Here is a 27,500-nt window from a genome sequence, read left to right on the forward strand (position 1 = left end):
ATGAAGGTGATGTATATCCCCTTTAACTCATCAGCTGGTGTGACCAGTGACTTAAGTCTGCGCAGCATGTAGAGTCTGTAGGCTGCCGATCTCATTGTGCCGGTAACATGTAACTTCCATATCAGCTGATCATCCACTGTGACCCCGAGCAGCTTGGCTGACCGAACTACTTGGAGGGGATGAGGAGCTAGGGAGAGTTTATGGGGGCGGGTACTGGCGCCGAGGAGATGCAGATATGCATTAGTGTGTGTGTGTGTGTGTGTGTGTGTGTGTGTGTGTGTGTGTGTGTGTGAGCTGTCAACCTCTGGATGTCCCAAAAAGTGAGAAGGAGGAATCCAGGAGGCGCAGTCCATGGTCAGGTCCAGGGCGATGCCCTGGTGGGGCCTTGTAGGGGTCCGAACCCCTCGCATACCACCTCAACAACAACAACAGCAACAAAGCACGAGATAGATTTACGTATGGCAATTGTTGGTTGGCCGTAATCGACCAATCAATTGAAATCTTACAAACTGAAGGAAAGCAGAAGTTTTATAATCCGGAAAATTAGGTCTTACAATTTCTCTCAGAAAATATCATGTTGAAAAGAATATTTGAGAAGTAGCTATTTGTAAAAATGCGTGAGTTTATAGAGTCGATGCGTGTGGGATTGAGATGAAGGTAAAATGCGTGAGTCTGACGCTTGATGCGTGAGAGTTGACAAGTGTGTGTGTGTGTGTGTGTGTGTGTGTGTGTGTGTGTGTGTGTGTGTAAACTGGTTTGTATAAAATGCACTGGAAGATCAAACTTCTTATTTTTCCCTAAGACTAGCATGAACACAAATAGTTCTACAAACAATGCAGTAATGAGCGTAGTCCCCTAACTCCGAAACGATGTGACTAACAATCATCGACGGGCATATTAACAGGGGTATCTTGTGTAAACGTGTCTACGTATGTAGTACTTGCAGGTGTATAGTAAGGTCAGTTGCCGGCAAGATTTTTGAAATCCAAATTTCCGCCCGCATCCTATGGTAATTATAAGTAAAAAGGGTGTATGGAAAATTAATACATAATGTAATGACGCTCAAAACTAAAAGAAATTTTATCAGAGTCCCCTGGCCGTCCTAGCCGCTGCGGGGTAGCTGCTGACTGACTCTGATTTTCATTCACAGCCACGCTACGAGCCTCCACTCAAAAATCAATACACCACACACCAATGACGTCATCCGCAAGCGGGAGCCCTATTGGCTGATCGGGCGAGTGATAGCATCCCATTATTTATGAGAAGGAGAGCGCACTACTTGACGCCGGCGCAACATTCCAGGCGGACTGTGAGTGCTGAGTCCGTGTATCCCTCCGCAGCCAGGCCAGTAATGCGGCGGCCTTATGGAACACCTTCCACCTGCCCATGATGCCTGGTGTTGGAGCCTGAGGCCGCCCTGCACCTCGCAACAAGCTCCTGCCACTGTACTACTAGTGTAGCAACGTCCTCACTCACGCATTGATCGTCCAGGACTCGAGGTGGAGGTGTAGTTAGTGAAGTTGGCCAAGTGTTTGTGTCTATTGATCTGGAGCAGCGGTGGTTGTAGTGTCTGTCTCTCCTCGACCGCTCCCACCATCCGTTCGAGTCATCCCCGGTGTCGGTGTTGTTGATTCGGTGCTGATAACAAGTGAAGCGGACGGCCGTGGGTGGTGGTGTTGGGCGGCCCTAGGCGGTGGTGGGCGGCCCCGGGCGACGGCGGTGGGCGGGCCAGGCGGGGGGCGCGGCATGGGGCGTGCCCAGGTGGCGGCCAGCGGGCCAGCGGCCGGCCCCGCGGGACGGCACCCTCCCGCCGAAGGCCGGTAGGCACTGCCTCCTGGTGCCCCCGTGCCGGCGACCTGCCTTGCTCCCGCACCTGCTCGTCCTCGCCCTCGCCGCTGCTGCCTCACCTTTGAGTGTGCCCGCCGCCACCACGTGCCCTACCTGAGGTGTCGGGGCAGCAGGCGGCGCCGCTCCCCCCGCCCGGGCATGGCCGCCCCCCGCGGGGCGTGGCTCCCCTGCGCACAACCCCAGGGACACTAGAGCAAGCCCACCATGGCGGCCGACGGAGGGCCAGACATAATGCCGGATCTCTCGCACCTGACCGACGAGGAGCGGAGCATCATCGAGGGTGTGATGCGCCGCCAGAAGATTGAGGAGGAACAAGAGAGCGAGCTTGTTAGGTGAGTTTGAACCCCTCCTCCCTCGTGTGTGTGTGTGTGTGTGTGTGTGCGCGCGTGTGCGCGTGTGTGCGCAAATACTCCCTCCACACCAACATGTAATAGGTTGTAGTCATGGACATAGTCGGTGTTGGCATATGAAAGTTCATGTATCTATTATGGTTGTGTTGGTAACAGTGTTGCTCGTCAGCTGGACAAGTTCATGCCCGGATCAGTGAGCTGAGATGAACCGTCTCGAAGCGTTTTCATTCGGTCAAGTATTTTGGCAGTACCTACAATTAGGTGCTGCCCCAAAGCAGGCTGTATTTTCATGTTTTCTTCTCCTTAAGGTCATGTGTTAGCATGTTATGAATTTGCCTTTGGAAAAACCTAACAGCGTTCTTGGTCGTCCATAGAAAACGTGACACTGCTACGTAGCACCATATAAATGGACAGATTTTAAAATTTTTCTGTTAATTGTTTTACAATTTCTGAAGTATACCATTTAGGAGACAAGTGTGATCACGAAAATAAATAATACGTAATGTGGGAATTGTGGGAATCCACAAAAAAAAAAAAAAAAAAAAACTCTTGTTTCGTCAACAGTGAGCCACACTAGCATGCATTTTCTTCTTCTCAGCCTCCCTCTCTGCTGCCATTGAGTGACTTGACTGATGAAACACCTGGCATCCTGCTGGCGCGGGGACCACCTGTAGCATACGCCTCAACCCCTCCCACTCCTGTGACTTAAATTAACCGGTCAACACTAAAAATAGATATAAGAGTTGTCATTCGTGAACCATGCAAATGAGCTCGGGAAAAGATTTCGGATATGAAATTTGTCCTTAAATCAAAGGAAGTTGATCGTTGTTCATTTTGGTAACAGTTCAAAGGTAATTGATTGAAATTGATGGAAACTTATCCTACTGATGCACTTGTTCATCAAGGCTACACCTTTATTTATATGAAGTGTATACTTATAGACAGCACATATGCGTTAATGCTATATATACCGCTTCTCTTCCATGGCGAGAAAAAATTCAGTCAATGAATCGTATATCCTGAAAATTAACTCATGCTCCAAACCTCCTCTGTCACATCACTGTTGATTATCACAGTGAAGACACCCCACCTTTCCAGTCTCTTCCCAGCTAACCATTTCCCCTCTCATCCTCGGGTCCTACACGCTCACTCTCAGCACTCACACAGCCTGCAGCCAGTGCCTTCGAAGTTCATCATAGAATCTGACGTTTCTTTCTGCCCCTTTCTTGGTCCCTCATGATCCTGCAACAAGTTGTCGCAGAACATTCAAGCCCTTGCAATTCCCTTCATATCAATCCAATTCCTTTAGGTTGGAAATAATAATAATAATATGCTTTGAAGCTATTCTCGATAATCTCTATAGTCTATGGGCGCCAGCCACCCTCATCCCCATCATGATTTTTCTAACATCGCAGCACAGTCTGATCATATCCATTTTTCCTTAGTGATACAGGATTGGTTGTTCTTTTTAACTTTGTCCAGCTGCTCCTTGTTCATAAGTTAGATATACATAGAAAGCATTTGAGCAGCTTAGCTATGGCTGTTCAGCGGTCCTTTTATTTACAACTCCTATTACGAAATTGTACTAAATAAAGAGGTAAATATAGGATTGTGATCTGTCTTATCGATTTTTAGAAGTAATAGGTCAAATTTAGCACTGTCTTAACATGCTGCAGTGCACTTGACTGAACCATATTCTCATTACCATCTGAAACAAATTTCGTACTCCCTGGTACAGTGCACGTACTAGCTTCCTGAAGTTAGGAAACATTTTCACGTTGAGTACCATCCCAGATCTCACCCTCCTCCTTGGACAATTGCATTCCTCTCTTATCAGTATCATCTTTTCTCATAATTTCTCCAGAGCTTGCCGGTCGACGAACAACTTTTCAGGACCTTCTATTCGGTATCAACATACTTCGTGATCAAAAACTCTCAAACCACTTGTCATTCTTTTCTAGAACCTCTGAGCCGCCTCATGTCAAGTTGTCTAGAATTCATCAACACCTTCAGTCCTCCTAGCATTCAGATAGTCACTCTACTCCACAAGTATACATTCCTTTGAAGTTTGCAATCCCGCTGAAACACATCAGACTCCCAAACATCTTAAAACCGGCAATTCTAATTTGATTTTCTAAATATGTCAATATTTTGGTATTATTAGTTGTCGATTTTCAATATAAAGTACTGGAAAGTCACACATAGTCAACACCTTTGGAACATTTAATAGTCATATCATTACTTGTACTTTTAAGACCAGGAATGTTTGAAAATCATGGTAGAACAATGACATTATTAAAACAAATGATTCTTGTGAATCTTTCTTAGAACAACATTATTATTTGGCTTGTATAGTCTGCACGTGCGCACGCGCACGTGTCATGCCTGTTTACAAAGATTAAATCCTAACCCACCTACTCTTCGTTTGTATCTTTCTTTGGCCCTCATAACATACCGTCTTCTCCCTATCCCAACCCCCAAACCCCACCCCCCCACACCTTTTTCCCAGAACCTTTCTATTACCTTCCCACCCGTTATCCTTCCCCCCCTCTCTCTCTCTCTCTCTCTCTCTCTCTCTCTCTCTCTCTCTCTCTCTCTCTCTCTCTCTCTCTCTCTCTCTCTCTCTCTCTCTCTCTCTCTCTCTCTCTCTCTCTCTCTCTCTCTCTGTATGTGTGTGTGTGTGTGTGTGTGTGTGTGTGTGTGTGTGTGTGTGTGTGTGTGTGTGTGTGTGTGTGTGTGTGTGTAAGGCTTGTACAGGATTGCCAGCAGCTTTGTAGTTCCTTAAGAGTCTGTCTGTCAATGTCTGGCCCTGCAGAGCCATCAGTCAGTTTTTTTTTTTTTTTTTTCTGAACCTGCAAGCCCCTCTTACGGTTCTTCCAGAGGCTACCGGTCTTCCTTTGGTTCTTTCTAGAACTTCCCAATTCTCTTTGGACTCTCCAGATTTTCTCAGATGTTTTTTTTTTTCATTTTTTTTTTTACTGCCCTTCCAGATTTTAGATTCTACCAAATGTTTTTGGTCCTGGATTATATCAAGTCTTATTCCTTTCCTTGATTATACCAACACTTTTTGGCTCTTTTAGACAATACCGACGCGCTTTCGTTTTTGGTTTTACCAACACTCTTAGTTCTTAGATTATGCCAGTGATCTTTGGTTATCCAAAAGTATATATTTTAGGGACACTGTCCGAAGGAAAAAAAAAAATGAAAAGAAGATATCACTCCCAAAAGAGAGATCAAAACAATAATCCAGAATTATAAAGGTATCACTCCCAAAAGAAAGATCAAGACAATAATCCAGAATTTAAGGATAGGTGTCTTAAAATCTCTCTCTTGAAAAAGTTCACGTCATAGCAAGGAAGAAATGCAAAAGCAGAAGGGAGTTCCAAAGTTTACCAGAAAAGAGGGATGAATGATTGATAATAGTAGCTAACCCTTGCATTAGAGAGGCGGACTTAATAGTAGTGAGAGAAAGAAAGTTTTGTGGAGCTTGTTGGTTCCTACAGAGCTTGCAAATCCATATTAATTTCGACTCCCGCACCGTTCACCAGTGTTTTCTTTGTTCCTATGGAAACTCCTGAACTTTCTGTAGTTTCCCCTGAGTCTTCGAGATTTTCTATAGTCCAAGCCTGTTTTGGTCCTATTGCTGGTAATCATCCACAGCTCCTCCAGAACATGCCAACGCGGTTTTTATTCCTTCTGTGCCTGTTACCTTTGCTTTTATCTATTAGATAACATCATTACAGAAGAGATGCAGGGCAGGATGCTACAGAACATGCCATTCCATTTCTGATTCTTCCGGAGCTTACAAGCCTTTCTTTTGTCTGATCAGTAACATAACTGAGTAAGAGAAATGTAAAGAAGTTCGTAATTGATAAACAATTGGAATAGAAATGCTGGTATCGTTTCGGCAAGAGTGGAACTGTAGGCTGTGTTGTAGCCTGTCGAAAATAATGAAGCAGTTGGCACGCAACCGGGAATTATGAAACATTAAGGAGGATGACTGGTTTTCAAGATGCAAAATGCAAGTGTGGCCTTTCAACACCACTGATTCAAGACTCTGCAGCCTGGTCGGAGTTTGCCAACGCGGACTGTTATGGATATCGTACGTTTCGCCTCAGTCATTTGAAACATCAATTGAAGCAAGAGAGCACACACACACACACACACACACACACACACACACACACACACACACACACACACACACACACACACACACACACACATCTAGTTTCAAATGCAGAAAAAGAGTGATGGCCGTCGGTAAAATCTGAATGTCTGAACCAAAAAAGGAAACTAAGCACTAATTTTCTTTTGTCTTGAAATTTATGAAAACTAGTCGAATATTGCCTTTGATTTGTCCGTGATAGAAGTACGGCTTGGCGTAACTGACTCATCATAAAAAAAAAAAAAAAAAAATGACTGCGACTTTGCGCTGCTGCAGTGTGTGTGTGTGTGTGTGTGTGTGTGTGTGTGTGTGTGTGTGTGTGTGTCACATTTAAGAAAATCACCTGCCGGACTCCTAGTAGTGATTTGTAACCCTTCTGGAAGAGAGTTAGGAGAGTTACTTTGGAGGCAATAGTAGTCATATCTATGTACATGTATGTGGTTAAGGTTGAGCTCTGTCACATACCGCGCTCTACTCCTTGGCTCCAAGAAGACATGCTGTATTTTCGCGACAGGCTCGTTGTTAGTGTCTCTTGAAGTCCTAGGCCGCTCCCAAGGTGCTTCACCTACCTGACATAGGATCCCGCCATCACCACCCCTCCCTTTTTTTTTTTCTTTCTTTGGTGATGAACTAAAGACAATTTCCTCGCATTTGTTGTTTTATTTTCAGAAAACCATACAGGGAAATACTGTATCTGATGTAATTGGTGAAGTATAAATATATACAATCTGTATTTTTCAGTGTAATCCTCAACGAGGCACATACTCTTTAATATGTTGTGTCTGAAGTAAAGTATTCATGAGGTGCAGCACGAATGGTGTCGGCAGTGGTGGTGTGTTTGGTGGAAGACGACTTTTCACCTACCTTCAATAGTTTCCACCTACCTTCAGTATGTCTGTCGAGGTTCGATCAGTTCGTGAGGCTGTGTAAACCAAATGTAGACTGGTTATCGTCTATGTATTTTGTTGTGAGCATCCTGGGCTGTGCCCTGAGATACTTAGGAAAGAAAACCACAGTTAAATATCAATAGGACACAAAATGTCAAGGAGAAAAAAACATGGGTTCCATTTCTCTTTTAAAGAGTAGATGACAAAGACCTTGTCTAGTATTTCGTTACATGTAAAACTGATATTTTGTTCTTTTATTGCCAGCTAATAACAGGGCAAAAATCATATTGATAAGCTAGTCACTCAGGAACATAACAGGCAGCAGTGTTTGCCAAGACCTGAGTTAAAATAAATGCACGATGGCAACAGCATCCCCAACCTGACACATCACTTGATTCTGTTCGATCCAGCGTTCACACCAAAAAAAAAAAACAACAACTGAAAACGGTTATATAAAAGAAAAGGATAAATAAACTGAACAAAGTATTAAACACGTCTCTCTCTCTCTCTCTCTCTCTCTCTCTCTCTCTCTCTCTCTCTCTCTCTCTCTCTCTCTCTCTCTCTCTCTCTCTCTCTCTCTCTCTCTCTCTCTCTCTCTCTCTCTCTCTCTCTCTCTCTCTCTCTCTCTCTCTGTCTGTGTCTGTCTGTCTTGCACATAAGTAGAATGAAACAATGGATAAAGAGAAAGAACTAAAACTATCCAATAAAGTGAAAGGAAAACAAATATGAATTCAATGAACATCAATTAAGGAAAAAACTTCTGAATAGACAAATTAATAAGTGAATATACATGACCAAAATACGCGAGTGAGCTTGGAACAAAAAAGATAACCGCAAGAGTAGTAGCCAATTATTTTCTTATTGCTGTTAGAGTTGCTGTTATCATCATCATTTCTTTGTGTGCGTGCTTAGTCAAGTTCTCAGGAATTAACAAAACACAAAGTGACACACATATGGAGTAGTGGATTCGCGGCCAGAAGTTGTCTTGTTGCTTTGCCATGATGGAACAGCAATTAGCTCATGTTCCTACTCACACTCCTGTCCTTACGACGTGCCGGTGTTCGAACCTGAGCTATAGTTACGATTCAGTGCAACGGATCAAGACAAAACTTAGGATCCCAACCGTACATCAGTGTCCTATACCACCTATTACAGCATAGTCGTTAGAATCCTGATACAGTTACAGTTTATTGTGGTTTATCACGTTCATCATGCAGATATTTACATCGAAAGAGAGAGAGAGAGAGAGAGAGAGAGAGAGAGAGAGAGAGAGAGTGTGTGTGTGTGTGTGTGTGTGTGTGTGTGTGTTTCACTGTTTGATCTGCTGGCAGTCTCTGACGAGACAGCCAGACGTTACCCTACGGAACGAGCTCAAAGCTCATTATTTCCGATCTTCGGATAGGCCTGAGACTAGGCACACACCACACACCGGGACAACAAGGTCACAACTCTTCGATTTACATCCTGTACCTATTCACTGCTAGGTGAACAGGGGCTACACGTGAAAGGAGACACACCCAAATATCTCCACCCGGCCGGGGAATCGAACCCCGGTCCTCTGGCTTGTGAAGCCAGCGCTCTAACCACTGAGCTACCGGGCCGTGTGTGTGTGTGTGTGTGTGTGTGTGTGTGTGTGTGTGTGTGTGTGTGTGAGATATATTTGTAAGAGCATGAGAAGTGTTAACACGAGGAGAAAGAGAAGTTCAGTATTGGAGGCAATAAGGGCCATATCAATACAACACAAAACAAATCAATGCTTGCAGAGAGAGAAGGCATGTACTGCTTTGTGGTTTGATGTTACTTTCACTGCTATTACCAAATAGCAGTGGTCTTTCCTGAAACACTAATAAGAACATAAGAAAAGAGGGAAGGTACAAGAGGCTGTGAGGCCTACACGTGGCAGTCCTTGTATGAACAAAGCTACCTAATTCCATCTATCATCTATCATCTATTTATCTTATCTTTAAAATCACTCTGAGACTTTTCTTGATCTACAGCCAGAAACAGCAAACTCCTTTTTTTTTTTCTTTTTATCCTATTTGTTGTAGATACTTATATAAAGATCCCACACATTGCTTTTAGTGCCGTGAAGTGCTCTATATCGCAGTGATAGGGTTGGGTGAGAATAAACTTCAGCACTCACTTGCACATAAACAGTTTACTTACATCGTGAAGTTAATTAGAAATGACTACGTATATTCTAGGTTTGCATTTTGTGCGAGTAACTTGTTCTCTCAGCTCCACTGTTTTTTTGCCTTTTTTTTCTTTTCTTCCCTATTAAGTCCTCCGATCTGAAGAGAATCTTTTGACAGGTTTTGTAGGAAGACAAGTGGATTAGAGACTGTAGATTGAAGGAAAATGCAAAATACAGTGAACATGAGTGTTCAGTCTTGCGTAAAGCCGCATCATATGCCGAGATAGAGTGTACTTTATCAATTCTTGTTCATTTTACAGTGCATGGAAAAACTTTATTGTCTTTTCAAGGTATAAGCACTGTGGAATTGAGTGCGGAATATTACTTTTTCCTGCCACTGCTATTCATTTCATCCCTGAATACACAGAAGCAGTTGTATTTACTAATCGTTGACAAATGGACCAGTTTCCATCAGTACTGGGCAACATGTGGGGCTGAGATCAGAAGTCAAGGAACGCGTGCATTTTTTCTACTTGTTTTAGTGCTTTTCAATTCCTCACTTCTGATACACTGACAGTCTCCTAGCAAAACCTGAGTACCTTAAAATTCCCAGCATATTAAAAGACGTAAGATTCAAGAAAAATGCTTAGAAAGGAACCGAATGCGGCAAGGTTCCAAACCTGAGAAATCAGTGTGTTGCTTGATTGGTATCGTGGTGGACCTGTGTTGCCTGAAGTGTCTTGCTAGGATTCAGTCTGCGCAATGAGGCCTTTTTTTTTTTTAACCTTATTTCTACAAGCCTAAATCCACGGACGGCTTGATTCCTTAGCGGCTAAGCCGTCCTTAAAACTGTGCACCTTATAAAACTACGCATTTATCATCCGTGTATTGTTACATGCATGGGTGGTAATATACATGTAGGTATATGTCTTAGTGCTGTGATTGTACTCGTATGTGATGTTGTGTATGATTGCTGTCATTGCTTTTTTTACAGTGCCTGTTTTGCTTTGACTGTTAAAGCAGTCAAAGGATTGATATTTTGTTGATTTCATGTATTTAATCAGTGAGTTGAATGGAAGAAATCTGACACGAGTACATCACTATGTCAGAAAAGAAAATGAATTAAATAACGATGATAACATTAACGACGATGAATGTGCGAAGAAGCGATCAAATCAATATACATAGAATAAAAAAAATCGAAAGTTGCATTTCATAACAGCAATTAAATTAACCCAAGCTATACAGAGGTTGAAAGTATCCACAAAGAACGTAACATTAGTTCCGCGGTCGTAACTGGTATCACTGTGCCTTTGTCTTAAACATTCCTACGTCTTACCATCAACTGTTCTTACCCATGCTGAAGTTTAGGTATTGCAGATGTTTCCTTTTGTGAATGTAGTGATTGATAGTTTAAAGCTTTTACATCATTAGTGAGGAAAAAGTTTAGTAAAGCATAATCACTGAAAGAAACGTTTCATAAGGCTCTTTGCATAATCGTTGAAAATTAAATAATTGAAAGAAACGTTTGATAATGTGTTTTTTTGTAATATCAGTTAGGAAAAAATACAACATTTAATAAGGTTTTTCGCACTATGAAGGAAACGTTTAATAAGACTTTTACATAATCTGTGAGAGAAGCATAAAAAAAAGCCTCCTACAGTATAAACGAAAGAAATATTTGAGAAAGCTCTCACATAATTAATAATAATAAAAAAAAGGAAATCAATGGAAGAAGAGTTCTGTAAGGTTTCCGTGTAATGAATGAGAAAAACGTTTAACAATGTTTCTGCATTGTCACTGAAAGAAACGTGTAATAAAACTTTGGGATTGTCAGGAAGAGAAACATACATAGAAACGCGACCAATCGTCTCCATATCCTTTGGAAATAATAACGAGAGAACGAAGGATTTAACAGTAGAGGTTCCAGCAGTGTAGAGTATGACCATGGCTCCGGTGTGCTGAATGAGCGGCTGTTCGTCTTTATCGAAATCTTGGGGTCTTGAAAAGTGGATTCTGTGACTGTTGCCATTGTTTCCTTGAGTTAATAATTATATCAGTAGGAGCATATTTTCAAATCGTTATTACTATGAAAACTCTGTCTGTCTACATCTGTCTGTCTGTCTGCTCGCACCAATATGCTAATAAGTATGATATAACTTGATTTGTCGGCAGTACATATTAGAAAATACTGAAACTTAAAAAAATCGTTTATTAAGTTTTTTTTTTCTTTAAATGTTGATAGATAAGTAATGTAAATGAATATAAACAATGTAGTTAAGAGAATGGACATGCGAAATCCCTCGTTCATAATGTAATCAATGCTTTTGTATTACTGTTTAAGATTTTATGATCGTAGTAGTAGTAGTAGTAGTAGTAGTAGTAGTAGTAGTAATAGTAGTGGTAATAGTAGTGGAAGTAGTAGTAGCAGTAGTTGTTGTAGTAGTAGTAGTAGTAGTAGTAGTAGTAGTAGTAGTATTTGTAGTAGTAGTAATAGTTGTAGTAGTAATACTAGTAGAAGTAGTGGTAGTAGTAGTGGTGGTGGTGGTAGTAGTAGTAGTAGTAGTAGTAGTAGTAGTAGTAGTAGTAGTATAGTAGTAGTAGTGGTAGTATCTAATGGAAATGCTTCTGCTGTTTTCGTTGCTACTACTACTACTACTACTACTACTACTACTACTACTACTACTACTACTACTACTACTACTACTACTACTACTACTACTTAAAAAAAAAGAAACTTATTAACACCAGTATTGCACCATTTCTCACCAAATATTGTAACTGTCCAATGTTCATCACACCTGGAAGCGCAAATTCTGTACGTGTTGCACTTATGTTCCTAATCAAATTTTGCTATGTTATCTAATCTAGCATTCACCACACCACTGAACTAAGGAGTGTATATAGACATCTCGCCTATTGTTCTTACGTTCTTTTAATGGTGCAATCTTATCCACTAATAACCCTTTTAGTACTGGGACGCATTTTCACCTTGAGTTTTGGGTGTGATCGGACGATTTTATTTACATTAAGAAGGTTCCGTGGAAGTCAGACGATTAATGGCCAGAGTTTTCACTATTTTAATCCCCTAATAAGTTTCTGAAGCTATATAAAATCACCAAATAGTAAGCAGAATAGATATGAATACGTGTCATGGTACTGAAGAGGTTTAATACCCAAAGCAGTATAGATGTCCTTGTTAACATGTTGAGATTCACAAAAAGATTAATAGATAGGATAAAACCATGTAATTGACATAAAAAAGAAAAGGATTGATAAACTGAAGATCAAGAAATGTTTTGATAAGGTCCAAGTTTCTACATATTCAGATTTCATATTAGCGCAAGACAAGACTCACTTGAACGAAACAGATAACATGGTAAACGCTAGATAGATAAGCAAGATGAATAAATAAACGCCATTATAAGTTCCCATTCACCACACATTTAAATAGTTTCTCTCTGAAAGTCCGCACCTTCACAAAACGAGACTCATTCGAACGAAATGAATAACCTAAAAAGAAATAAAAAAATCAATCAATAAATAAGAAAAAAAAATAAATAAAAATAAAGATGAAAAAAAATCTCGATCATCTATAATTCATCGTCCATTTATATATCCCCTCTATGAAAATCCCCACACACACAAAAAAAAAGGGCTCACTAAAATTAAATAAATCACTTAAGAAAACAAATAAATTAAAACAGATAACAACAATGGAATCTTTGATAACCTTCCATTTACCACACGTTCGAATTCTTCCTTCATGAAAACCCCATATCATTATAAAACAAGGCCCACTGGAACCCATGGCACTCATTAATGGGGGTTCAGGGGATGAAAGTGGCATCGCGCGGCATGTTGTTGTGTCTCAGCGTGGCGTGGCGTGGCGTGGCTTGGAGTGGCGTGGCTTGGAGTGGCGTGGCTATCCTGTGGTCTGTTTTGGGAGCTTGACTGATTGAATGTCAGTTATTTGAGGAAAGGATCTGCTCTTTTTACGTTTTCCTAATGACCTGCTTCTGATACGTCATTGAAATGGGATTACATGGTGTTTTGTTAATTGGTTTGCTCACACACACACACACACACACACACACACACACACACACACACACACACACACACACACACACACACACACACACACACACACACACATAAAGAAAGAAAGAAAAAAAAAACAGTTGGTATTTTTTAATACAGTTTTATTCCCTTATTTTCTGACTACTACTACTACTACTACTACTACTACTACTACTACTACTACTACTACTACTACTACTACTACTACTACTACTACTACTACTACTACTATAAATCGTGTATAACTTACTCAGAATAATAATAGTCTATGTATAAATATATGAAATGACCCCAGATGTTTAACTAGTGAAGTTAGTGAAGATACGAAAGATTAGATAACACTTATATATGTACGTACACCATTGTTGCACTTGAGAAAACGTACCGAAATAATGTTATACTATATTAAATATGAAAAAAAAAGTTAGTATGCATTAGGTTAAGGCCACATTGGGTCTAGTGATTCAAATGTTCAATATTACATACTAAAAACACTTAAATTAGATTAAAAGTTCCGTTGGGTTTGCCGTACACGAGTGTTCAAAGTGGGATTTTTTTTTTTTTTTTTTTTTTGGTGGGGGGACCGTTAGTGAAATGTTCAAAGGCTAGCGAAGTTTACCATAAAAGAGCACCGTTTTCTTAGCGCGTCTGAGTGCGTTGGGATGCCAGACTCCAAGCAAGCACTTTGGCGGAGCTGGCCGAGGAGGGGCTGGCCGGGGCGATGTGGGCTTTAGTAGGAAGTGACGGTTCGGTACCATAAGAGTTTTCGTTCTCGTGTAATGATTGTACGAGTATAAGGATATATATATATATATATATATATATATATATATATATATATATATATATATATATATATATATATATATATATATATATATATATATATATCCATTTTAAGTATTTTCGTTTTGCATTATTACTATTATTTCTATAATAATAATAATAATAATAATAATAATAATAATTATTATTATTATTATTATTATTATTATTATTATTATTATTATTATTGTTATTATTATTATTATTATTATCATCATCATTATTATTATCATCATTGTTGTTGTTATTGTTGCTCTTGTTTAGTAGTAGTAGTAGTAGTAGTAGTAGTAGTAGTAGTAGTAGTAGTAGTAGTAGCAGCAGCAGCAGCAGCAGCAGCAGCAGCAGCAGTAGTAGTAGTAGTAGTAGTAGTAGTAGTAGTAGTAGTAGTAGTAGTAGTAGTAGCAGCAGTAGTAGTATAGTAGTAGTAGTAGTAGTAATAGTAGCAGCAGCAGCAGCAGCAGCCGCACCAATAGTAATAGTAGTTGTAGCAGCAGCAACAGCAGCATCACCATCACTATCGTTAACTGTTCCTGCATATGTTTTAGTGTTATGCGTGGTTATCATTTGTTTTTGACTCACTGTTCTGCGCATCCCGTGTGTGTAATTCACCTCGGTCATCTGCTGGTCACCCAGCCTTTCCCATTACGGAGGGAGCTCAGAGCTCATAGACCGATCTTCGGGTAGGACTGAGACCACAACACACTCCACACACCGGGAAAGCGAGGCCACAACCTCTCGAGTTACATCCCGTACCTATTTACTGCTAGGTGAACAGGGGCCACACATTAAGAGGCTTGCCCATTTGCCTCGCCGCTTTCCGGGACTCGAACCCGGCCCTCTCGATTGTGAGTCGAGCGTGCTAACCACTACACTACGCGGTGTGTGTGTGTGTGTGTGTGTGTGTGTGTGTGTGTCAGTGCACGGGGATGCTGGCCTGCTACTAACAGCATAGGGCTTCATCGGTGTCAGCCTGCAAGGTGCTTACTTAAGCAAGGCTGACCACGCTCACACGGCGTCTCCTTTACTACATAGGGGTCACTTTTTTTTGTCACCTTACACACACACACACACACACACACACACACACACACACACACACACACACACACACACACACACACACACACACACACACACACACACACACACACACACACTGTTTCGTATTCTTAAACCGTTTAGCGGTATACAACTCGACTGCATCAGCTGTTTATAGTAGATTCTTTGTGGAGTTAGATAAATAGATAGATGGATAGATTTTGAAGGATATTTATACGATTACTCTGCAATAGGTTAACAAAATGTTTCTGCACCACCGTGAGAGAGAGAGAGAGAGAGAGAGAGAGAGAGAGAGAGAGAGAGAGAGACTACTAATGATGTGACTTATTACTGCATGATCTGAGGGACAAATTACTCTTTCATTCAGTATGTTATCAGTGGTGTCTCCTTTAGTAACCCTCATAACTACTACCAGACACTTTTCGTTAAGCTTAAGGATCACCAATAGCATTTAAACGTTAGCATAAGAACATTATTAAGGAAAAGGAAGTAGCAAGAAGACGATAAGCATACGCATATAATTTCTTGAAGTATAAAAGCGACAGTATCTACCTTTATCCATCTATCTTTCCTAAGAGGCTAACATCAGGATATAGGAAAAAGCTGAAAGAATCCGTCCAACGTACACATAACAGTCCCTCTGGTATGAAACGTTCCTTTATGTACCCTTATCTACCTATCATTCCCACCCACCATTCCTGTTCAGAAATTAGAGTTCATATAAGACGGCAATGGGAATGCAGTGGAGGTTAGAAGAAACAAAGACTAGATCAACCACAATGCACTACTTTCCGTCCCCTACCCCCTCCATCCCAGTGTACGCCCCGCTCAGAACTCAGAACTGTCCCTTGCTTGCACACTACTAAAGTCTGTCACTGCTAGAGTCGTCTTGTCAAGATTGAAGTGGCTGTAGTAAACTGGATGGACATAAAAAAAACATATGAGGTTGATTCCGTCTCTGTGAAGCTGAAATGAGTTTTTTTCTTTCTTTTTACGGAAGTATGATCCTTTACTAAGAGACTGGTACTGTCTTTTGAAAGATTTAGGTGGCAATAGGAAAGATTGGCTATACAAAGGGTTATACAAAGGAAAAAAAGAATATGAGGATTTATTCTTTGCCAAGCTACATAGATACTTTAGATGAGACTGTAATACAAATAATGTCTTTTAAAAATTGTAGAATATGATGGGAAAGATAAACTAACAGTGAAAGCGTTAAAGAGACTCTGAAGCTGTTCTTTTCTTGATTTTCACGACTATGATTTTGATAGCATAAGTGTGTAGAAATTTGTAGTGTTTAATGTAGTGTCTATGACAAGAGAGGCTGTTTTTTTTTTTTTTTTTTCCGCACTGCAGTATTTTGAGTTTGCCTGGAACCTGATGAGCCTGACGATCTGAAGGAGTGGTGGAGTTATTCAAATTTGCAGATGCCTTTTGGTTTCTTTTCCTCTCATTGAAATAGTCAAGGGATACTGTAATGAAGTGACAAGCGACAAAATGCCATTCAGGATATGAACTCAGAACAAACCACGACAGACTGAAGGAGTGATCAAGTGATTCAAACCTTCAGGTATTCTTTAGGGGTACTGCAGCGAAGTGACAAGCGATATGAGACTGTATTTTGGTTTATTTTATTCAGTGATCATTATTTATTTATCTAACTTTTTCAGTACTGTGACACATTTTTACCTCGAGTTTTTGGTGTGATTAGACGATTTTATTTTCATTAGGAAAGGTCTGTGGAGGTCAGGAGATTAATGGCCACTGTCTTCACTATTTTAATCACCACACGTAAGTTTCTGAAGCTGTATAAAATCATCAAATATTAACCAGAATGAATATGGAAACGCGTCATGATACTGAAGGGATTAAGATGGCTCACTGAAGGTACAATGAATGATGAGGTGGTTTGGTTTTTGGTTTGGTTTTTAGATTTATGAATAACGATGATTAATGGAAACTGACTTTAGTTAACGTATTGCTTGATGGCTTCCTGTAGCTTCCCTTACTCTCTCATGTCCTTGCGATACTGATACTCATTTCATGAAAACTTATCCTCTGGACAACCACATCGGACTGAAAACTACACCACTTCACTAACTACTGATTAATTATTCCTCGCATACGTTGAGTTGAAAGCGAATGGTTTACATGTTGACCTCTTTAGCTGACGTGCAATACAGACACGGTTATTGTCTTTTTTTTTTTTTTTTTTATCCTGGTGACCTTATTCTCCCTCCTTTATGTGTTCCTGTGGCTGGAGATGCAGTGACAGGTAGTGGTAGTCTGTTCATTAGTCTTATTTTTTTTCAATAACGTGCATTACAGACATGGATGTTGCCTTTTATCCTGGTAACCGTTGCTTGCGTGTGTATTGTTCTTCATTCTACTGAACTGATAGACGTATCTGGAAGTTTTTGAAGTTCTGGGGCGTTTGAGGATGTAGTGATGAAGTGAAGCGGGTTATGAGAACACTAGAACACTGCGGTCATCTCAGACTGACTGGCCTGTCTTATTTTCAGATGTTCTCTCCTTTTTCATTTTTAGCCTTCCTTATCTTCTTTTTTTTTCCTCCTTTCTTCATTCATTCCTCCCTTTATTCATTCGTATATTTTTTTCTTTCCTTCTTTATATATATATATATATATATATATATATATATATATATATATATATATATATATATATATATATATATATATACATACATACATACATACAGTATATATACTCGTAGTCCTTTTTTATAGTTTTTGTCTTGATTCTCTTTCTTTCCTTTCTTTTTTCTTCGTTTCTTTCTTTCTTTCTTCCTTTCTTTCTTTCTTTCTTTCTTTCTTTCTTTCTTTCTTTCTTTCTTTCTTTCTTTCTTTCTTTCTTTCCTTCCTTCCTTCCTTCCTTCCTTCCTTCCTTCCTTCCTTCCTTCCTTTCTTCCTTTTCCCTTCTTCGCATCCTTTCTTCTCCTTTTGCTTCCCGTGTGACTTCTTCCCAGCACACAGAACCCTCGCACTGATTCCCTTTTCTCACTACCATCGTATGTTTTGTCTAGTATTATTGGTAATGAGTCGAGTAGGAAATCACACAAAGCAGAAGAAAAAACTTCGACTACTGAAGAAGAGTTACATTGTCATCACGCACACAAAGATTCCCATCCGAAACAGCAGTGCCATTTAAATGTGATAGGCTGGCTGGTTGGTTCCAATATCATTTACTCACATGACAAGCTCGGGTGACGCTTTTCGCATATATTTCACTTCTTGTCTTGCTGTCGCGAGTGGTTTGTTTCCTTTCAGTCATTAGTGTGCCTCCCAACAGCCACCCCGCAGCCTCCCCTCAGCTTCTCCCTCAGTCTCCCCACAGCCACTCCTCTTCCTCCCTGCCCCCTCCTCCCCACACCAGACTCCTTCCCTCAGCCTCCTCAGCCTCTCTCACCCCTAACCTTTCGCCAGGCAAGCCAGACCTTCCCTTCTCCTCCAGCTTCTTCCCGCTGTTCCTCACGGCTCTCTCTCTCTCTCTCTCTCTCTCTCTCTCTCTCTCTCTCTCTCTCTCTCTCTCTCTCTCTCTCTCTAGGATGTATTTATCATCTATAGAGTTTAATCATTGTATTAATTACTGTTTTATTTGGTTCAATGCGTCAAGCAGCGTTTCTGATATTCAAATAGGAAAAAAAGAAAGAGAAAAAAAACACTTCTTGCTAAGTATTTCTGCAGTGATTTACTTACGTTTTCTAATGTATCAGCCGGTTCATGCTTAGGGTATCAATGCATCTTTTTCTTTTAGGTGTGTAATGGTCTCCTGTGTGTGTGTGTGTGTGTGTGTGTGTGTGTGTGTGTGTGTGTGTGTGTGTGTGTGTGTGTGTGTGTGTGTGTTAATCTCCCCTTCACCCCATTCTGTCGGACACCCTCCATTCTCACCCTATCCCAATCCAGCTCTCCCCTCCCACCACTATCCGGCTTCCACACACACACACACTCTCTCTCTCTCTCTCTCTCTCTCTCTCTCTCTCTCTCTCTCTCTCTCTCTCTCTCTCTCTCTCTCTCTCTCTCTCTCCTACAACTCCCACACACACCTTTGCCTACGAAAAATATCTACCAGTACCGCAAACTCGTACTGTACCATTGCACCTCTTCACACACCGCCCCACATCAGCTGTACCACTCTGCCACACCTTCACCTTCCTCTTGGACTCACCACCTGCTTGTATCCCGCAGGAGAAAGCAAGATGAGGTCCGGATCTTGGAGAACACGATCCGTCTTCGCTCCGAGGTGCAGAGAAAGAAAGGCTTGGAACTGGATGCCACCTGCCAGATTTGCCTCAAGACCAAGTTTGCGGACGGCGTGGGCCACATCTGTAACTACTGTAGCGTCCGCTGCTGCGCCCGCTGCGGAGGAAAGGTCTCCCTCAGGTCAAATAAGGTGAGATGAGGGAGGGCGCTGCTTGGTGGTCGTGTAGGAAAGGTCGTGGGGTGAGCGGAGGCGTGAGTGAGTGAGGAAGGGGTAGATAACGATGTGGGAGGCAGGTGTGAGGGAGAGGGAGATAAGAATAGGGGAGGCAGGCAGGCGCGTGGGAGGGAAAGATAAGGGTGGGCGAGAGAGAGAGAGAGAGAGAGAGAGAGAGAGAGAGAGAGAGAGAGAGAGAGAGAGAGAGAGAGAAAGTGGGAGGAAGTTGAGTAGGAGGGACAAGGATGCGACGGGAGGGACCAGTCAATTCAGTCCTGCAAGGGTCATGATGTCTCCACCGCATTGCTTGTTGTGTGCTGTGTGTCATTCACTCCTTGCTGCTGCTGCCACTGAAGGGGTGTAGCGCACAGCCAAGAGTCTTACTTAAAACGGCTTTTCTCAAACATTTCAGGGTTTCAATAATTACCGCATAGTTTGTAGTGGCTATTCTCTCCTACACTTTTTCTTTGGTTCCGACTTTGAGGGGATGTAGTGCGATTCTTACCAATTCTAGCTTAGGACTCCTTTCTTTAACCTCAATAATTACCGCATAGTTTGTTTTGTGTAGTAGGTCATTCTCTCCTACACTCCTTGGTTCTTACATTGAGGGGATGTAATGCAGGCCACGATTCTTACCAATTCTAGCTTAGGACTCCTTTCTTTAACACATCAGCGTCTCATCTGTTACCTCTTTCAGGAGTGCCTTCATGATTCTAGTGGAACAGATGAGTTTTCAAATAAGGCGTTAAGTGGTCGGAATAGACTCGTAGTAGATGGCTGGAAAAGACTCATTTATCAGGTTATTAGCGTTGAGTCAATACAGGAAACTTAAGAACAGATTAGACACCTTTATGAATAGTAGCAGCAGATAAGCACAAGCGAGGAGAAAACTTTCCCATACTGTTTGTCTTATCTGCAGCTTCCCCATACCACCTCAAATCTTTATAGAGAAAAAATCAATACACGAAGAGAACCAAACATTAAAATCACTACTAATAATCACAATATAGACTCAAAGTTACTCCTCAGTTGGATGTTTCTCTTATCCAGTCCTTCGTGTTGGAACTAGAAAAGGAAACAAAGAAAACAGACCAAACTGAGAGCGAGGAAAGGGCGGAGTGGGCGGAGATAGAGGGTTAGAGGTGAGGTGGGCGTGGGTGCGAGGTGAGGGCGAGGGAGATTGGACGAGGAGGTAGAAAATAAGGTGGGTGAGGGGCGGGAGGGCTAGAGGCGCTGACATTCCGGTGGCAGCTCTTAATCTTGAGACGCACCTTCAATTTCCCCCCTCCTCTCTCCTCTCCCTGTTCTCTCTCTCCCTCTCTCTCTCTCTCTCTCTCTCTCTCTCTCTCTCTCTCTCTCTCTCTCTCTCTCTCTCTCAAATGTTTCTCTGTATTGGATCTAACACACACACACACACACACACACACACACACACACACACACACACACACACACACACACACACACACACACACACACACACACACATTCCTGTCCTTATTTAGTAGTGAATTAATCATTCACACCATTACATAAGAAATTCTGAAACACACACGAATACGTAAACACTGTAACATGCGTGCACACGTTACAATACTACTGATTTTAACGACAAAATGGTGTGTGTGTGTGTGTGTGTGTGTGTGTGTGTGTGTGTGTGTGTGTGTGTGTGTGTGTGTGTGCATATGTGTTTGCAATACCTGTGGCTTCAAAAATCACAATAACGATAGGCTCGATAGAAATGGATATTTACAAAACGATAAATAAGAATATCTATCTATCTATCTATCTACATATATATCTATGTATTTATCTATCTATCTATCTATCTATCTATCTATCTATCTATCTATCTATCTGTATCAATGTATTTCTCTCTCTCTCTCTCTCTCTCTCTCTCTCTCTCTCTCTCTCTCTCTCTCTCTCTCTCTCTCTCTCTCTCTCTCTCTCTCTCTCTCTCTCTCTCTATATATATATATATATATATATTTATATATATTTATATATTTAACACACACACACACACACACACACACACACACACACACACACACACACACACACACACACACACACACACACACACACTGCCGTCCTGACTGTATGCAAGAAAAGATTTGCGCGATTTAACTGAAAAAAAATCACATACTTTGCTACAAAGGATATATATTAATAGAACTGGTGGTGGTGTAGGGGTGAGGATGGGAGGATAAGAGGAGATACAGATATTACGTGTAACAGGAAAGATGGTCCATTATGTGTTTGGTGGATCATCCTTCCTCTGGCAGCGGGCCGCGAACCTATGACGTCACCGCGTATTGATTGGACCGAGTTTGACCAGCAACGTCACACGAGGACCCGGCGTGGCGGGCCGCCGGCCGCGTGGGCCCCGCCAGGCTTACGATACGACCACACGATGATAAGGTTTACACCGGTTTAAATAAATGGCGGTGTTGTATGAAACAAGTAGAGAACGTGGGAAGTAAAAGCACAGCCTGGAGTAAGCAGGAGTAACAACACTGAGGGAATATAAACAAAATCCCCTGCATTATAGTCAATGTACTGCACATTTCCACTCCTACATGAGGTGAAATATCTCACGTTATTTTTGCCTCACTAACAAGGCGGCGTTGTATCCTTTGTGGTGTGTAGCCGCCAATTTACCGGGACCAGGAGCGTGGGGCGTCTGTCATGCTCAACTGCGAACCATGCGGCGCCGCAGCCATATCGGAGCATGGTGGTGATGGTGGTGGTGGTGGACAAGAGGAGACTTGGGGGCGTTATATTGATGACTTGAAGGATATTCCTGGCGAGGAGGAAGGACGTGGGATGTACAGATGATCAGTGACCGGTGAACCAAACACTGGCTGGTCTGATCTCCTCCCCCTTCCCTTCTGTGTGTGTGTGTGTGTGTGTGTGTGTATGGCGCCGACTGTTGCTACTTGCGTGTCCCAGTTATTCCTCGTGTCTCGTAAAGAAGCCACGAAAGAATTGGAATAAGTAAAAGCAGATTCACGCATATTGCCCGGCTATGGTGGTGGTGGCGGTAGTGGTGGTGGTGATAAGTGGTAGTGGTGGTTGCGGCAGCGAGGAAAATCCTATGGCGCCGGAGAGAGAGAGAGAGAGAGAGAGAGAGAGAGAGAGAGAGAGAGAGAGAGAGAGAGAGACCCCATACACACACTAGTACTATTAACGCACCAAGAAATAATACAGTAACAAATTTTTCCTCATTCTTTCTCTTTCGTGTCCTCATTTATTCTCCTTCGTATTCCCTCCATTCGTTACCATACTCCTGCCTGCCTTTTCCCTTCCCTTCCCTTCCCTTCCCTTCCCTTCTCTTCTCTTCTCTTCTCTTCTCTTCTCTTCTCTTCTCTTCTCTTCTCTTCCCTTCCCTTCCCCTTACCATCACTACAACCAGCACGAACACCTTGCTCGTGTGCCCCTTAGCTCTTCCACCCCTCCTGATCCGCGTGCCCCTCCCATGCAGGCTTGGGAGGGGGCTAGTGTAGGTCTGAAGCGGCGCTGCGGAAGACAGGCCAGTGAAGTGCGCGCTGCATCTGTGAGAGACAGTTTATATACGACGCGGTGTGGCAGTCGCTGTCTCCACTCTGGGTAGACGGCGCCGCGGTGTCTGCTCTGCTGCCACGGGAGGAGGAGCAGGACCATGAGGAGGAGAGGAGGATGCTGGCGGCTACTGGTTCCTTGCCGCTTCTCAGTCTCCCAGTCTCCTCTCTCCCGCATCCCTCCCCTCTTCCCGCCTCCTTCCTTCCTTCCTTCCTTCCTCCCTCCCTCCCTCCCTCCCTCCCTCCCTCCCTCCTTCTTTATTTCTTTCTTGCTTTATCTCGTTTATTCATTTGAGTTTTTCTTTTCTTTTTTCTTGAAGTTTTCCTTTCCTTCCTTTCTTTCTTTCTTATTTTCCTTTTACGTGTTTCTAAATTGTTCTCTACTTTTTTTCATCCTTTGCTTGTTCTCATCTCTCTCTCTCTCTCTCTCTCTCTCTCTCTCTCTCTCTCTCTCTCTCTCTCTCTCTCTCTCTCTCTGGTTGTTGTCGTTGTTGGCGCTGTTGCAGTTTTTTTCGTCGTCGTCGTCGTCGTCGTCGTCGTCGTCGTTGTTGTAGTCATCATCGCCTCCCTCCTCTTCCTCCTTTTCCTCCTTCTGCTAGTGCTGGTGCTGGTGCTGGTGCTGGTGCTGCTGCTGTTGTAGCGATGCTGTGGTTACTTATGCCGCGGATGTTGATGCGGTGCTCTACATGTGGCAGGGTTGGCAGTGGCGGCAGCGGCGGTACTGATCTAAAGTGTGGGGGCAGGATGGGAGTGGAGACGCGAGGGCGAGCCGGGAGACGGGCAGGCAGACAGGAAGGCAGACAGGCAAGGCAGAGAGGCGGGCAGACAGATGGGAAGACAAACAGATAGACAGGGAGACAGGCAAGCAAATAGGAAGGCAGACAGACATGCAGACAGGCAGACGAGCTGGCAAACAGACTGATTGACGGGCAGGCAGACACGCAGACAGGAGGGCAGACAGGTAGGGAAGGAAGGAACAAACACAACAAATCAGTAGCAGAAATAAATATATAGATGAGTAAGTACGTAGATAAATTAAGAAAAATAGAGATTAATGAACAAATATATATTAGATTAAATGAAATAAATAAACAAATAAGTGAATCAATTAGTGAATGCATAGTAATTAACAAATATTTCTCAAAACACATTCTTAAATGGATACTTTTTTTTTGCGATTACTGGCACTGTACATGTAAGAAGGTAATATCGTCTTTGTTATTTTGATAGGATTGTAGCAGAGGAACATGAACACACAACGGAAGCTGCAAAAAAAAAAAAAAAAAAAAAAAAATCAAACCTGTACGTAATAGTGTATAAAGCACACCGATATATGCCAATGTCCAGCTATCACGGCTGTCCATAAAGTGATCTAATATTTTAAAACCTTTCTATTAACTTTAGACTAACAGCGTGATTGCTGAGTCTGATCCAGTTCCAGTCACCTAGCATGCTATATAAAGACAATAAAGGAAAATAGATAAGAAAAATAGGAGGAACTTTAATGAATATACAGAAAAACGAGACAGGTTTAATTAGATGTAAAGAGCGCCACTCAGTCCATAGTTATCATAGTTATCATGAGAGTAAATAAGAGCAGTGGCAGCAGGATGGCAAGCTGTGACACAAGGGTGTCATTTCAGCCCAATAAGAATTAACTTCTCAAGACAATGTGTGAAAGAAAATAACGCTCAAATTATTGTATGATACGTGTGTAATTCACTGTGTGATCTGCTGCAGTCTCTGACGAGACAGCCAGACGTTACCCTACGGAACGAGCTCAGAGCTCATTGTTTCCGATCTTCGGATAGGCCTGAGACCAGGCACACACCACACTCCGGGACAACAAGGTCACAACTCCTCGATTTACATCCCGTACCTACTCACTGCTAGGTGAATAGGGGCTACACGTGAAAGGAGACACACCCAAATATCTCCACCCGGCCGTGGAATCGAACCCCGGTCCTCTGGCTTGTGAAGCCAGCGCTCTAACCACTGAGCTACCGGGCCGTGTGTGTGTGTGTGTGTGTGTGTGTGTGTGTGTGTTTTCTGCTCTATAAAAGATGGTACGAAACAACATTTCAAGATTAGGAAAAAACAAGGTTCACACAAAAGATGCTAGTCTTTTAATGTGTGTGTGTGTTTGTGTATGTGTATGTTACAGTAATATACCATCACCACCACCACCATCATCATCATCATCATCATCATCATCATCATCATCACCATCATCATCATCATCAGGTCCAGTAAGTTTTCAGCTTCCTAAAAGACACAAAAAGTCGCTCCACGCAGCGGCCGCCACGAGTCATGAGTCACACCACTGCGCCAACTCTCTGCCGGCAAAGTTTTGTCTGCAAACTTTTCACTCTCATCTGTTCACCTCTTGTCTCGTCTCCCTCTACTGCGCCTGCCATCTGCGGTCAATCTGTCTCTTCCCCAACATGTCATTTGCTCTTCTGGCCATATGTATATCTTTTTTTTTTTTTTTTATTTCCGTATTTCTTGTGCTATTTATTTAGTTTTATATTCATTTCCGTAACTCGTCTTAGCTCTCTCTCTCTCTCTCTCTCTCTCTCTCTCTCTCTCTCTCTCTCTCTCTCTCTCTCTCTCTCTCTCTCTCTCTCTCTCTCTCTCTCTCTCTCTCTCTCTCGACCAAGAATAGTATAAAAACAAAAATAAAAAAACAACAACGGATAGACTTAACAAAACCAAAGCTAGGAGGTCACACACACACACACACACACACACACACACACACACACACACACACACACACACACACACACACACACACACACACACACACACACACACACACAGAGAGAGAGAGAGAGAGAGAGAGAGAGAGAGAGAGAGAGAGAGAGAGAGAACATGAAAGGAAGGAACGAAGTACAGTGAATGACAAAAGGACACTGACATGCATTTGATAGACGATGAAGGCTGTGATCAATACAGGCATTGGATTCTTCTTAGTTCTCAGTCACTGAATGTGGTAATGGTCCCACACTGGATGCTGAGATTTGAGGAGGTTTATATAGTGACAGTCACAGTAATGGATAAACTTAGCTCTCCTGTGTGTGTGTGTGTGTGTGTGTGTGTGTGTGTGTGTGTGTGTGAATCTATTTTCAAAGTGTAATGTTGAGTGCAAAATGAATGAATGATGGAGTAGTTTAGGTCTCACAGTCTCGTGGGCTCAGTAGGTTCTCTAGGGTAATTGTGGAGAAGGAAAAAAACAATGTAAGAGTTAAGTAGCCCGACTTGGTTGACTGTATTTATGTAGGTGTACTGTTAACACCAAGAGTACTTCGTTATCACACACACACACACACACACACACACACACACACACACACACACACACACACACACACACACACACACACACACACACACACACACACACACACACACACACACACACACACACACACACACACACACACACACACACACACACCAGTTCTCTCTATATATTTATGACAACCTACACATGTATATTAAGGAGCAGTTGAAGGAGCAAGACGAGGAACAAGAAAATTGGGAAATATGAAAAGAAAAGATAAAAACAAAAGAAAAAGAAGAACAGTTACAAGAAGAAAAAGAAGAACGAGACTAAAAACATGATAATGATATTGATGATGATGATGATGATGATGAAGATGATGATGATGATGATGATGATGATGATGAACAAGAACATTCAAGAAAGATGAAAGAATAGATCAAGAACTGTGAGGTTGAAAATGAGGATGATGGAGAAAACTTAAAGGAGGAGGAGGAGGAGGAGGAGGAGGAGGACGTCAAGAGAGAGAGAGAGAGAGAGAGAGAGAGAGAGAGAGAGGTCAGGTGGCTGAGGATCAATATTTCTCGGATAGTTCTTGCAAGTGCTTTTGTATGCTAGTCGATCGTTCCTTTTCCTACTCGTCCTTTTTTCTACTACTACTTCGAGGCGTGTTTCTCCTCTGACCCTCTCTCTCTCTCTCTCTCTCTCTCTCTCTCTCTCTCTCTCTCTCTCTCTCTCTCTCTCTCTCTCTCTCTCTCTCTCTCTCTCTCTCTCTCTCTCTCTCTCTCTCTCTCTCTCTCTCACAGGGTAGCGTGATGTTCTTGATATGCAGTGATACAACCCCCCTTGAAATTTCCCCT

General features: G+C 42.2%; 1 protein-coding gene across 12 annotated transcripts in view; it reads left to right on the forward strand.

Annotated features, from left to right (window-relative positions):
- Window positions 1-1,316: 1,316 nt before the first annotated feature.
- LOC123498571 (regulating synaptic membrane exocytosis protein 2-like) overlaps window positions 1,317-27,500 on the forward strand; it is a 99,045-nt gene continuing 72,861 nt past the window's right edge. For 7 of the 12 annotated variants that reach the window (XR_006672724.1, XR_006672726.1, XR_006672725.1 and 4 more), the window contains exons 1-2: window positions 1,317-2,180; window positions 19,563-19,767. Coding sequence is in view for 5 of the 12 variants with exons in the window: in XM_045245790.1 (XP_045101725.1) it covers window positions 2,053-2,180; window positions 19,563-19,767 (333 nt within the window). In the remaining 7 variants the exon portion in view is untranslated. The remainder of the gene's footprint in view (window positions 2,181-19,562; window positions 19,768-27,500) is intronic. The other 5 variants (XM_045245790.1, XM_045245791.1, XM_045245794.1 and 2 more) reach the window with 2 other exon arrangements.

Source organism: Portunus trituberculatus, chromosome 48 (genome assembly GCF_017591435.1).
Source record: "Portunus trituberculatus isolate SZX2019 chromosome 48, ASM1759143v1, whole genome shotgun sequence".
Taxonomy (NCBI): domain Eukaryota; kingdom Metazoa; phylum Arthropoda; class Malacostraca; order Decapoda; family Portunidae; genus Portunus; species Portunus trituberculatus.